At 52.2% G+C, this 13,393-nt stretch overlaps 1 protein-coding gene across 3 annotated transcripts; it reads right to left on the reverse strand.

Moving 5' to 3' along the window:
- Window positions 1-546: 546 nt before the first annotated feature.
- Window positions 547-10,376, reverse strand: TMEM18 (transmembrane protein 18). Of its 3 annotated transcripts, none has more exons than XM_012497684.2 (6): window positions 9,570-10,376; window positions 8,049-8,526; window positions 7,801-7,921; window positions 5,107-5,161; window positions 2,327-2,420; window positions 547-2,245 (listed from the first exon to the last, which is right to left on the reverse strand). In XM_012497684.2, exons 2-6 carry the CDS (start codon window positions 8,157-8,159, stop codon window positions 2,150-2,152), a joined length of 477 nt encoding a protein of 158 aa, XP_012353138.1. In that variant the 5' UTR covers window positions 8,160-8,526; window positions 9,570-10,376; the 3' UTR covers window positions 547-2,149. The 3 variants fall into 3 exon arrangements, with proteins under 3 accessions (XP_012353138.1, XP_030656497.1, XP_003278853.1); XM_030800637.1 differs by having other exon boundaries at window positions 8,257-8,526; window positions 9,570-9,649; XM_003278805.4 differs by lacking the exon at window positions 8,049-8,526.
- Window positions 10,377-13,393: the final 3,017 nt, after the last annotated feature.

The raw sequence follows: 13,393 nt of genomic DNA on the forward strand, positions 1-13,393 counted from the left end.
TTATCACAAACCTCCTTTCCTGTACTTTATCAGTAAAAACATTTGTTCTACTTAAACAGATGAAGCTCTCCAGTGAGTCATCCACATTTATGGAGCCTGAAACCTGCGTGCTCTGTGAAACCCCCAGGGCTTTAAAGTGGGATTGCACCTGTGCTTTCGTAAATTACTCAACTGCTGATCATTTTGGCTTCTATGACTTTCCCTAACATGAGGACAACATATCAAGACAATTGTTAACAATGCACTTTAAGGCACTGAATATAAACTTACTACAGTTAAAATAAAGTGAAGGTTGTTTTTACAAAACCAAAATATAACTGTTCCAAAACACACACACACAGAGTAAAAACCAAAGAACACACGTCATGGTTTCACACTGACATGTCATCAGCATCAAATTCATGCAAAGTTAGCAATACTGTTACACTACTTTATCACAGGCAAACTGAGATTCAATCACACGGCCCCATGTTAAGTCCAAATAACATATAGATGGTTTATTAGTCTGTTCTCACACTGCTATAAAGATACTACCTGAGACCTGGATTACTTTATAAACAAGAAGTTTAAATGACTCAGTTCCACATGGCTGGGGAGGCCTCGGGAAACTTACAATCATGGCAGAGGGAGAGGCAAGCACCTTCTTCACAAGGCAGCAGGAGAGACAGTGACAGCAGGGGAAACTGCTGTCTTTAAAACCAGCAGATCTTGTGAGAACTCCCTCTCTATTATGAGAACAGCATAGGGAAAACCAACCCCACGATCCAATCACCTCCCAACAGGTCCCTCCCTTGACACATGGGGATTACAATTTGAGATGCGATTTGGGTGGGGACACAGAGCCAAACCGTATCAGATGGTGAAAATGTTATACTAAAAATGCACAGTCTTTACAAACTCCCTGGTTTCTTTTCTCTCAGCAAAGTCAAATGTCTACACAACTGCCCTGGACAATGCCAGGGGAGGAGATATTACCTTAATCATCTTTCTGTCCCACTTCTCAGCCACAAAGGCCCGAGAGGGGCATGAACTTGGCTGGTGAGCTCTGCACCTCAACATTCTCTTCCCAGGCTTGTCTACTCAAAGATAACTGTGCCAATTATATTTTGAATTGGTAACTTTCAGAAATGCACAATTAGGCATGCTATCAGATACAATGCACAATGAGTATTCCCTTATTGAACACCTATTTTTAAATACCTGGGTCTCTAACCAACTGTCATTCTCAAACTACAGGTCCAGATTTGACAGGAACCAAGAGCCACTGGGCAGGAGCTATTTTATAAAGTGGATATTGCAACCTAACAGTATGCCTGTCCTAACAGAACTGGGAGCATTGTGTTCCCAAGCACCTAAGTCAACAGAACACCGCGACACTTAGGAAAGACATGCTTCTCCATGGAGTGCTGACTTCAGGGCTTCCATTCTGTTTTCGGGAAAGCAGCCCATAACTTTGCTAGAGAGGGCCTAGCCTCTTGTGAATTGGTTCATCAAACTGAGATACAACATATTTTCCAAAAGCTTCCTTCCAAAGTCTCTCTGCCCCAGCACTGCTGACATTTCATGTCGAGTCATTGTGCTATGGCCAACCCAGGCACACAGGATTTTATGCATCACCCCTGGGCTCCACAGGAGAAGCCAGGAGCACCACCCTCTCCAGTGACAACCAAAAGCATCTCCAAACTTTGCCCCATGTCCTGGAAGGTGAAAACACCCTCTACTGTGAACTGTGGTATGCGCTAGAAAACACAGCACGAAGAGGAGGGCATGGTGCCCATGTACAGGGTGGCACTGTTTATTATTGAGTTTCATATTTTATATTGTGTATTTTATATTTATAATTAGTACTAGTTACACATATGACATGGACTTCTTCAAATCAAATTCCCAGTTATGAAGCTCTGCAGAGACCGTTCCCACAGCCTGACTACAAAGATCAGGCGCCTGAAGACACATGTCCTGATGGATACATTCAGTGCTGGCAGAAAAGCCGACTTCAGTGTGTGCCCTACCGCGATGGATATTTACATAAAACAACAGTTTTTCAAACCACGAGTCAGCTGGAAGGATGCCCACGCCACGCGCACTGCAGCACTGGGAGCAGCCAGGGTGGACGGGAAGGACGCAAACTCCAAGCAGCTGCTGCCCCTCAGTCTTCTTTCCTTCTCCTTTTCTTCTCCTTTCTTCTCTCTTGTGCATTCTTCAGGTCAGTCATCACATTCAAAGTCTTCCATACCCACATAACCTAAACACAATTGTTTGAGACATGTTTAGATTTGAAAAACATACACATGAAGAAAGACAACTGAAAGTGTCATCTACGTACCACAATGATCATGGCATTCACCAGCAGCGGGGCTGAAAATACTATAGAAATGAACATCCCTCTAGAATCGAAATACTGGTATTTTGAAAATAATCTGTTTAAAAAACAAAAACAAAAAGTTACTAGGCAATACAACCAAAAAGTTCGTGACGCTATTAAGACTTCGGAGAGAGCCGATGTGGACTGAGGTGGGAGCAACCCCCTCACTGGGCCCACCCTTGGGAGCAGCCGTCATCCCCACTGTTACTGTCCCAAATACAATGAATGCTCATTATGAAGAAAACACACTGGGTCACAGGACAGGGAGACACCACCCAGCAGCACTGGGAAGACCCCGAGGCCTCCCACAGCAGAGAGACGCCACCCTGCAGCCCGTCTGGGTCAGCGGCACATCTGACCTCAGCTGGAAGACACTGATGACTTGAAATCCTTAAAACCTACAGAGTAACAACGTCAATAATCCCCGTAAATGACAAAGGGACAGCAGCTGCGTCCCCTCCACAGCTGCACTGGGAAGGAGTGGTGCCGGGCCCTTCCATCCCTTTGGTTCTCATAGCAGTCCTCCTGCTGTCAGCGCCAGTGCCTCTTTAGCAGAAGAGACTGAGGAAGGCAGAAGATCTCCACCTGCACAAAGGTACAGCGCCAGGGAGGGCAGAGGATCTGCACGTGGGTATTGATGATTCTCTCAGCAGCCAGCATAGGAAATGCCATCAACAAAGCTAGCAATGGTGGGCAGTGGGTCAACGCCTTGTGGACATGGGGCTCCCACCTTGCTGGCGCTCACGGCTAGCAATGGTGGGCAGTGGGTCAACACCTCATGAGCACGGGGCTCCCGCCTTGCTGGCGCTTACACTCTCTACCACGGGAGGCCCAGAAGTAAGAAGTCCAAGCATGTGGCGAGTGCTGCTATAGAGAAACGTGAAGCCTGTCGGGGGTGAGGGGGCCTTGTGGAGTCGTAGGCACAGCCATGAGCGGCTGGGACAGAGCCGGCAGGAGGCCGCAGGGCATCACTGCAGGACTCCGCGTTTACTCTGGGTGACCTGGGGACACTCTGGAACGTTCTGAGGGGCAGTGCTCGGCTCTGAGGTCCACGCTTCCCCAGGATGCCCAAGAGGCTGAGCAGTAGGGGGATGGCTTAGGGACTGCCCCACGTCAGCAGGTCGGCGAGGGTGGGGTGAAGGGCATGGAACACACTGGGCTCGTGGCTGACCTTAAAGGTGGAGGGACGGAGCTTCCTGAACAATGCCCTATTACGTCTCTGGTCTAAGAAGCTTGAGGGAGAAGCCGCCCCTATAAAGAGGGGGGAACAGAGCAGTCGGCCTGAAGTGTGAATTTTGAGACGTTTGTTAGACGTCCTGGTGCCCAGTCCAACAGGTGGGACAGGCAAGAAACCCAGCACTTTTGAAACCAGGAGATCGCGGAGAAGCACGAAGACAGGAGGCTGCGGCCAAAGGGAAGGGAGGGGCCAGAAAGGTGCTGCACCCTGGAGAGGGAAGGGAGGGGCCAGAAAGGTGCTGCACCCTGGAGAGGGAAGGGAGGGGCCGGAAAGGTGCTGCACCCTGGAGAGGGAAGGGAGGGGCCAGAAAGGTGCTGCACCCTGGAGAGGGAAGGGAGGGGCCAGAAAGGTGCTGCACCCTGGAGAGGGAAGGGAGGGGCCAGAAAGGTGCTGCACCCTGGAGGGGGGGGGGGGGGCTGCCCTGGAGCTGGGTGTGGGAGGGCTTCAGGGAGGACGACACTGTGCCAGCCTCTGGACAAGGTCAGGGTCACCAGGGACTGAGCACCACTCCTGGGACTGAACCATGGGAAGGCCCTGCATCTGGGAGGAGAGGTGGGGTCCCCAGGGAGCCACTTATGGCTAAGGAGAGGGCAGGGAGGAGGGAGGAGAGAGACGGTGCATCTGGCTGCAGGGACACTGTCGTGGAGGGAAAGGCTGAGCAGGCAGGAGCAGGGCAGGAGGAGGCCGAGTCAGGGGAGGGTTCGGGAAACCGGGCGGGGTCTAACAAAGGATTTCAGGGAGTGCTCAGCAACCCCTTTCGGTGAGGGCCCAGGATCAGCGTTCAGGGCTTATGGGCCACGAGGCCACAGTCTCAGCTCCTTCCTGCTCAGAGTCTGGCAGTTTTACTTTTTTTCTGTTTTATATTTTAAAATGTAAAAGCCATTTTTAGCTCACAAGCCACTCAAAAACAGTCAGTGAGGCCAGGTGGGTCTAACCTGACAGAGGCTGTGTGTGTGGTTCACCCTGGGCAGGTGCTGGGTTCCAAGTCCCCCGGGATGAAGCCAGGGGTAGAGGAGGGGGCACAGGACGCAGGGCCAGGGCTGCCAGCAGTGCCCCCCGACATCAGGATGCGGGGCTGGGGGTGAGGCAGGCAAGTGCCCCAGACCACCCAGAAGCCCCCTACTCAGGTCCAGACTCCCCATGGAGCAGCCACCCTGCAAGTCCAAGGGGGAGGGCACGGCTGAGGCCAGCATGGACCACGTTCTCTAAAATGCTGCGGTTTCTATTCTGTAGCTCAAATTCCCAAGGCCACTTCTCTGGCTCTGCCATCAAAGGCCTCAGCTAACATTGTCCCACAGTGCCACGCTCAGAAAGGGCCACTCTGGCGCTGGTAAAGCATTTACAGAGTTGCCCTGGAGCCCACCAACCCTGGACACACGGGCATGGGGTGTACGCAGCTGCCACGTTAAGATTCACCGTCTCCTCCGAGAGTCCCACCGGCTGTGGGGCCGTTCCCAGGGACACCCCTGCAGGGACCTGGTCACAGGCCCGGGGGTGGGCTCACCTCCAGTTCATCGCAGCCACCTCATTGATGTATTCAGCGCAGTAGACTAAGACGACTGAAAAAGGGTACAAGTCATGTTAGAATTTAGATGACCCATTATTACTCGTTATAAAGTTATACATTCTTTACAGCAGAATACTGAATAGAAATGTCACTTTAATTTTAAACATAATGTCAGGTAAACATCCTAACATTGTCAAGTTGTAGGACTCACCCATTTAGCAGAAAGAAAACCAAAGCCAACAGTGCTCCAGTTCACCAGTGCTCTATGGTGTCACTCAGAGCCCGTGCCCAGGTCAGCGCCTGCAGAGCTACTGCAGGAGCCGCCCGAGGTCCCAGGCTTCACCCAGGCATGGCTGGACCTCACACCTTTCCCCAAGGACAGCAGCCACAGTTCAGCCCCACAGGACACGGCAGCAGGAGCTGAGAGCCACGAGACCCACAACTGACAACCAAGGGCTTTTCACGCTCACACTTCCTGGGCTGCCCTTGGGACACTGCCACTGAGATGACCACAGGAGGGGAGTGAACAGCTTTGGGGTACTGGAGGCAAAGGCACAGGAGGGAAGGCAGCAGCTGGTGGGGGCACGGTGAGGCCTCCATGCTCCCAGGAGCACACAGACTTTAGGGACTGGCCCAGGGTCTCTGGCTAATTCGTGGGTAATGCTGGCACTGAAACCCATGAGACAGTGACCCATGCTACCATAAAATCAAATAAAATATAATTCAGCAAATTAAGAAAAATGTGATGCTTTAACTTCTAAGGTAAATCAAACTGTAAAAATCCTTTCATTCTTCTTGATTCACATCAGAAAGCAGATTAAACTAGGGGCTACGGTGAGCCCCTAGTTTAATCCACTTCCTCCCTTCAGGAATGGACTCAATAAAGCAGAGGAAAAGAAGGCACAGGGAAAGAACCACAGCAGAGGGGGAGGGAGGATGGGGGGGGAGGAGGGTGAGGAGAGGAGGAGGGCCAGAGAGGGGCAGGAGAAGCAGGGACAGCTGGGCACGTGAGAAGGGTAGGCTAACACGGGAGGTGGCGGGCATGGGTGCGGGGAGGAGGGTGTGGAGGGCTGACGTTACAGGGGGAGGGTGGGGAGGGTGGTGGGCACGGGAGGAAGGCGGGCAAGAAGGGTGTCACCAGGTGCTCCTCCTCAGCTATTCCTGAAATGCACCCTGGAGCAGAGTCTGAATCTTGAATCTTGATGGTGCTGGTTATAAGCTGTGTAGCTGAGGGAGTCAGAGAACCTCTGTCTATTTCATTTATAAAAATGGGCAAATAAAAGCCAACTCTTAGGCTGGTTTGAGAAATGAAATCACAGGAAATGTAAGGGCAGGCAGCACAGTGTCTAGTATTACCACGGTGTGAAAGCAGTCATCCTTCCCCTTATCCTAGAAAACATCAAACCCTTGTGCAGTTCTCCAGCTGACAAAGCTGTTCAGATCCAGGAGCTCAGCTGGTGAAGCCGTCACCTTTCTTTCAGGTGCCTGCCTCAGGGCCTCTGCGTGGGGCACTCGCTCCCGCCCTCTGCCAGCATCTCACTGCCTGGCTCCTGCCTATGCACCTTTTGCCCCTGGGTTCCCAGGGGACTGTGTGATTTAAATCAGGCCGCTCCTCCTGTTTCACTGTGTTTTTGGCTTTTCCACTGCAACACTTGTCACTGTTGATAACAACACAGGTCTGTGATGAATCACTGGTGCTGGTGTCCCCCAGGAAGCTGTGGGAGGCAAAGGAGCCCTGTCTGCCTGGTCCACTCCGGCACTCCTCAGGGCACCCTCAATACAGAGCTTGCCCTGAGCGCCTCACTTGCATAGGCCCCCGCTGTGATGCAAACCCTCATCACTTCTCCAGTCTTTCTAAGATCAGCTCTTCTTCAGATTTCCTGTTTTGCACACAGCCAGCTAACTAAACTTATCTAAAATTAGTTATTTTTAACTACCAAGCAAAATCTTCAGTGTCTCCCCAATGTCCAGAGTCAAGAGGAGCCTGAGCCAGGCCTCCAGGCCCTCCTCACCTCTTCTACCCACGTGTTTGTAACGCTCAGTGTCAGAAGTGCTTAGGTCCTGCAGGGCTGGCAGTTTCTCTGCCTGACCCACACCTTCCATCCATCCATCTCTGCATGTCGGGCTGCTGCCCTCCCAGGGTCGTCACCTGCTCCCTCTCTTTTCTTACTAACATTTTACTCACTCTTCACACCCTATGCCATGATTTCAGCTTTTCTGAATAATCTTTCTCAGTCATCCTGTGCAACTGCCTAACTTCTCTAAGTTCTGTAGCCCTTATCCTTGAAACTAAGTTGGGCAATGCCTTATTCTATGCACAGAACTTTTCTTTCCCAGGCTGCAATCTTCCTCCCATTCAAAGCAGTGCATGAGCAGAGCTGCCACCAAGGACGCATCTTGTGTAAATGACAGCACTTCTGGAAACCCAACTCTCCTGTGTGCAGCTGGTGCTCAGCACCTCCCTGGTAGGCAACAGGAACTCAACAGATTCCTTTCAACTCTAACATCCAAAAAGTACTTTTCTTTATAGCTTCCAAGAGTGAAAAATGGGAGTGCCCTGGGAGCAGGCACAAGACAGAGGGTTGAGAGGTCTTGTAAAAATATGTACATATTTTGAAGACACAGACAGAACATACGCAGTTTCATTTCACACGGTGATCTGAGTTGTGGAGTTTGTGTTGTTTTACTCACCTAGACACAGAAAGTGCCCGATTTGTAGTCTGTAGCTTCGGGAGGACAAGCAGGTGAGGAGCAGGCAGAGCGCGTGGAAGGCAGCCAGCCCCATGAGCCAGGGCTCAGTCCAGTCCGTCTGCTGTAGGAACACACCAGCAGACACTCACTGTCCTGTCACATAGGGCCGGGTTCACGGCCCACCCACAGCCTTCTCCCAGGGCAGGGGGCAGGGGCCTCTCACTCCTGAGTCCTCCTGGGCTACTCACCAAGGTATCCAGAGAGCATTGCCAGGCCTCAGAGAAACACGGGGACAGGAAAGGGAGAAGGAACCAGGAGGATGTAAATAGGATTCTCCCCCCAGTACAACTATAATTCATGGAATTCAAAGTTCAAGCACACAGAACTGAGGGCATCTCTGATGTGCCCCTTTTGTGGAACAGAATCATGTTTTTAAGCTGAGTATAAAGGAATTACCATCCTTTATGATGATAATTGGTGATGATAATTGGTGACTGACGACAAGGAAATTAAGTCGATTGCTCAAAGAGATGCACTTGGCTCAGCCCCAAAGGTAAAACATGAATAATCATTTCAGGCTCCTTAGTCAGCATTGAAGGCCTCGGGGAATCTTGAGCCATCGCCACGTGCAAGACTTGATTTTCTCCAACCTCTCTGCACTACACTGAACCCTCCAGACAGTGCCGCACTCCACCGCCTCCTGGACTCCCCGGGACCCTGCCGTACCTGGGAACAGTGTCTGGCTCAGGGACCTGAAGTAGCCAAGCTCAGATCCACTGCTGCCCAGTCCTCATCTGATGCTCAGACGCCAATCCCAGCAGTCCTCAACCCTCCCCATCCCCTCCTTGAGCACCCTCCTGCATGCGACAAGCCCTGCCCTCCAAGCTGCAGCCCCGCACTGCCCTCCAGGACTCCTGTAAGTGTCACTGCTCTCTGCTGGGGACCGCAGAGGCCTCTCCAGAGCCGCGCCATGAAATAAGGACACAAGCGCATCTGCTCCCATCAATGCACCGACCAGAAGACCAGAGGCAGGGAGATGAGGGGAGCACGGCTTTCTGCCCAGACCCCATCAAGTGCCCATGTCACCCCTTGGCGGCCACGCGGGGCGCGGGCTCCTCTGGGACCTGTCAGGCGAACCGGGCACGGCGCACGCCCCGCCCACACGGGGGCAGGGTTCCTCCGTGCCACGCCCACACGACCAGGCTCCACCACGGACACCCAGCCACACTGCCAGGATCCGCCCACATGGCCGAAGCCCCGCCCGCAAGACGCTGGACTCGCCGGCGTGCACCTCCCACACGAACAAAGCCCTGCCCCTCGCGCTCCGCCCACACAACTCAGCCACGCCCGCACGGTGCAGGACGCCCGCCCAGCCCAAGCCCCGCCCACATAGCGCAGGACCCAGCTCACTGCGCACGCTCCTCCACAAGGCCCCGCCCCGCCCAACGGCCCAGGACCCCGAGTAGCGCTCGCGCCCCGACGCCTGACCCCGGCCCCGGCCCCCTCCCACAGGCCCCAGGACCCCGCCCAGGGCGCGCTCCACCGCCCCGCCCCGAGCCACTCCCACAGGACCCCGCCCACAGCGCGCCCCGCCGCCGGCCCCGAGCCACTCCCACAGGTCCCAGGACCCAGCCCAGCGCGTGCGCTCCGCCGCAAGGTCCCGCCCACGGCCGGCGCCTTCTTGGCCAAAGGCGAGGCGCTCTGTGAAGCCGCCCCACGCCTCTCCGCCGTCCTCCCCCGAACTGGTGGTTACGCGGGCCGCGAGTTACCGTGAGCACGGCTGGGATGCTGACGGGGAAAGAGCTGACGGAGAAGGCGGACGGCATGGTGCTGGGAAGCCCGCCCTCACAGCAACCGCCGAACCCGGCCTAGCCAGAATCCACGGAGGGCGCCAAATCTTCTCTCGTGAGATCTGCCGTTCTCACGAAACTTGCGCTTTCTTCCTCTCGCGGTAATTTCATGGCATTGCTAGGTCCAGATATCGCGATATTTCCAGGTGTTCGCTGTAATACGGAAAACTTACTACCCTGCTGTGGAAGTTGTGCTCGCTCCGCCGGGAGGCTGAGGGCGTCTTTAGTTCTTTAACATTAGCAGGCGGAGGCGGATGGGGCTTCGGCGGCTTGTTTCAAAGGATCAAGGCGCTGTACCGCCACGCCAGCTTCAGTCTCACCTGGGACTCCCTAGAAGGGTCAGAGCATCAATGAGGACGGTGTCCGCCCCGAGACCCTGCGGGAGCCGGGAACATTGCCCACTCCTCAGACCCTGCAGGACCTGGGAAGGTGTCTGCTCTTGGGACCCTAAGGGCAGTGCACTCTTGGTCTGGGTCAGCTTAGGGTTATCTGTCTTCGCTTTGGAGATTTACAAGGTGTTCTTCCGCTTCACTTCCTTGTTCAAAAACAGATATAAAAATATAAAGTTAATTTTCTTCCAGCGAATTTCTTTTTTTCCTTTATTTTAACATTTATACCCCAACTTTGAGATTTTCAATTAAACATTCTATTATTTTAACATCATGAATTAAGTGTATATACTTTCATTGCATATGTTAGCTCTTGAATTGGTTTAATGTTTCTAAAAATAGTTCTAGTGGTGGACTATATTTTTAATAGTTTTAAACCCTCCCAGATCTTTCTTAAAATCTTTCCACAGTGTGGTCATTTCTGCTTATGCTACTTAACATGCATTCTCTCATTTCAGTGTAGAAGGTCATGGTTTCTTCTTAGCGGAAAACATTTCTTTCATTGATACTTTATTCTTCCTGTATTCAACTCCAGGAACATCCGTTAGGTAGATAGTGCATCTTCCTCTCTTTTGTGTTTCTCAACCTTCCTCTCAAAACATCACGTCTGTTGTTGCTGAGTTTGGGAAATCTCGGGCTTGGCCTTCCTGCCTTTTTTTTTTTTTTTTTTAAGATGGTGTCTCACTCTGTTGCCCAGGCTGGAGCGCAATGGTGCGATCTCGGCTCACTGCAACCTCCGCCTCCTGGGTTCAAGCTATTCTCCTGTCTCAGCCTCCCGAGTAACTGGGATTACAGGCGTTCGCCACCTCACCTGGCTAATTTTTTTTTGTATTTTTAGTAGAGACGGGGTTTCACCATGTTGGCCGGGCTAGTTTTGAACTCCTGACCTCAAGTGATTTACCCGCCTGGGCCTCCCAAAGTGCTGGGATTACAGGCATGAGCCACCGCGCCCAGCCGGTGTGATGGTTTTCATCTGTGTCCATTCTCACTCCCCTGTGCTTGTTCAGCTATTTTCAACAGGACCTTTCAGTTACAGGGAGTAGATCTGTCCTCTTCAGTTCAGCCTGTTACTGTGTATCTCCCTGATGATATTTCGTTACTATGTGAAACATCACTCTATTAATTTCCATGGGTTAGTTTCGTTGTCAGTCCTGTCCGGTGCCTGCCTTTCTTTCGTGATGTCTGTTTTCTTGTAATTTCTGTAATTTTGGGTCAAACTCTTCTTGCTGTTAATATTAACCACAGCCTATCTATGGTCACTGGGATTTTTTCTCTTCATCCCCTCAGCCCCTCCTCCCAGATCTATCACATATTGTGCGCCCTGGCACCCACGTTTCCAAAACTGTTAAAACTGCCCCTCAGCAGCTTCACTCTCAGTCCCAGGACATTCATCTTCCACATTTCTCCCGCCCTGCTGTTCTGAACAACGCTAGGCTGCCGGACATTTAGACATGAAGCTCGTGAAATGTCGCCAGTCTGAAATGTGCTTTAATTTCAAACATACACCATCTTTCAAAGACTTTGTACCAAAATGTAAAATATATAATCAACAATTGTATTGGATGTGAGGGGGAAGGACCTTAGCGTTCACGGGTGTGAGGGGGAAGGACCTTAGCGTTCACGGGTGTGAGGGGGAAGGACCTTAGCGTTCACGGGTGTGAGCGGGAAGGACCTTAGCGTTCACGGGTGTGAGGGGGAAGGAGCTTAGCGTTCACGGGGTGAGGGGGAAGGAGCTTAGCGTTCACGGGTGTGAGGGGGAAGGAGCTTAGCGTTCACGGGTGTGAGGGGGAAGGAGCTTAGCGTTCACGGGTGTGAGGGGGAAGGAGCTTAGCGTTCACGGGTGTGAGGGGGAAGGACCTTAGCGTTCACGGGTGTGAGGTGGAAGGACCTTAGTGTTCGTGTATGTGAGGTGGAAGGAACTTAGTATTCATGTATTGGTTATGGTTTCACGACTGAATGACATTGGACAAATTATTCGGACAGTCTAAAACTCAGTATGCTAAATTCATAACACGGGGGTAATATCAATACGTCATAAGTCAGCATTGAGAGGAAATGTTTGTGTAAAGTGCCTAGAACATGGGAAGCTTGCAGAGAATGTTGGCTAATTCAGTGATCATTGTCATTCTCTTTCTCGTCAACACCATCATCATTTGATGTGTATTCTGGAGACAACATTAGTAATCAAATCCCATAAATGTCAACCGGATCACTTCTCTTCTGTTTTATCTCCATCATCCTCAGATGTTCTAAGAACCTGGGCTCAGAGCCATAGCTTTATTTTTACGACCAACGCACAGACACTCGCATAGTGTTTTGGGCCAGAAGTCAGTGTGTGGTTCAGTTCATCTTCCATTTGTGCCGACCCAGATAAGGATGCTCTGTTTAGACGCTGCCCTGAGGAAGAGAATCCTGCATTTGTGTGGAAGGTGAATGTGCCACCCAACGCGGAACTGAGCCGGGATCCCAGGGCAGAGCCTTCCTCCCACTCCGTCATCGCGGCCACGCACGCGATCTGCTCCAGTGCACTGCGCTTCTGATACCGATGGCCACCAGATAGATCTTGGGCTGTTTTTCCCATAGACGCTATCTCATCCACCAGGCTAAAACATCTACAGGGGGCCAAATGCAGGCCTGGAGCTGAATTTCCAGCTAATTACGGGCTCATTTCCTTGTGTTGGGCTTTAGTCTAGAAATGCTGAGTGTGGGGTCGATGGGGATGAGAACAGGGAGGCGCCACCCAACTCCCAACTCTCCCTGAGTCCCCTCAGAGGAGACCTCGCCACGCCACTTGCTCGTTTGTCTTTGAAGGAGGTTGGGTGTGGGAGGAGGGCAGGAATCGCAGCAGGGACCCCGGCCCTCAGACCCCTTCCCTGTATCTGTGCCCTCCCACCCCTGCCCCTCTGTGGTGGGGCTCATGGGAGAAGCACATGGGACCACCTGCTGCCCCCAAGATTGTATTTCTTGTTGTCTTGTGGGCAGAGAAGAGTTCCTTATGTAAAGTCATATGCATAGACCTCAAGGCTGACATTTGGGGCAGGGAGCATAGGAAAGGGGGGTCTGTGAGCTTCCCATGGCGGATGAAGCAAAGTGTCATGCTTGGGTTGAAACAGGATTTAAAAACAAATTGTCTTACAGTTCTTGAGGCCGGAAGTCCCGGATCCAGGGGCTTGCAGAGTGGGCTCACTTCAAGGCTCTGAGGCCGGCTGTTGGCTTGTCCATGGGCCTCCTCCTCTGTCTTCCCTCTGTCTGTCTCTGTGTCCAAATTCCTCTTGTCGTAAGGACACCAGTGATCTTAGGTTAGAGCCCACCCTAAATGCCCTCATCTTAACCTAATGACAGTCAGTATCTCCA

Source organism: Nomascus leucogenys, chromosome 19 (genome assembly GCF_006542625.1).
Source record: "Nomascus leucogenys isolate Asia chromosome 19, Asia_NLE_v1, whole genome shotgun sequence".
In the NCBI taxonomy this organism is placed as follows: Eukaryota; Metazoa; Chordata; class Mammalia; order Primates; family Hylobatidae; genus Nomascus; species Nomascus leucogenys.

Bases quoted from the DNA above. Each gene is read 5' to 3' on its own strand.
- TMEM18 (XM_012497684.2), bottom strand. From the start codon at position 8,159: ATGAATTATAGTTGTACTGGGGGGAGAATCCTATTTACATCCTCCTGG. The intron at 7,922-8,048 runs GTGAGTAGCCCA...GTGTTCCTACAG, and splicing joins AATGCTCTCTGGATACCTTG to CAGACGGACTGGACTGAGCC. The intron at 2,246-2,326 runs GTACGTAGATGA...AATTGTGTTTAG, and splicing joins TGAATGCCATGATCATTGTG to GTTATGTGGGTATGGAAGAC.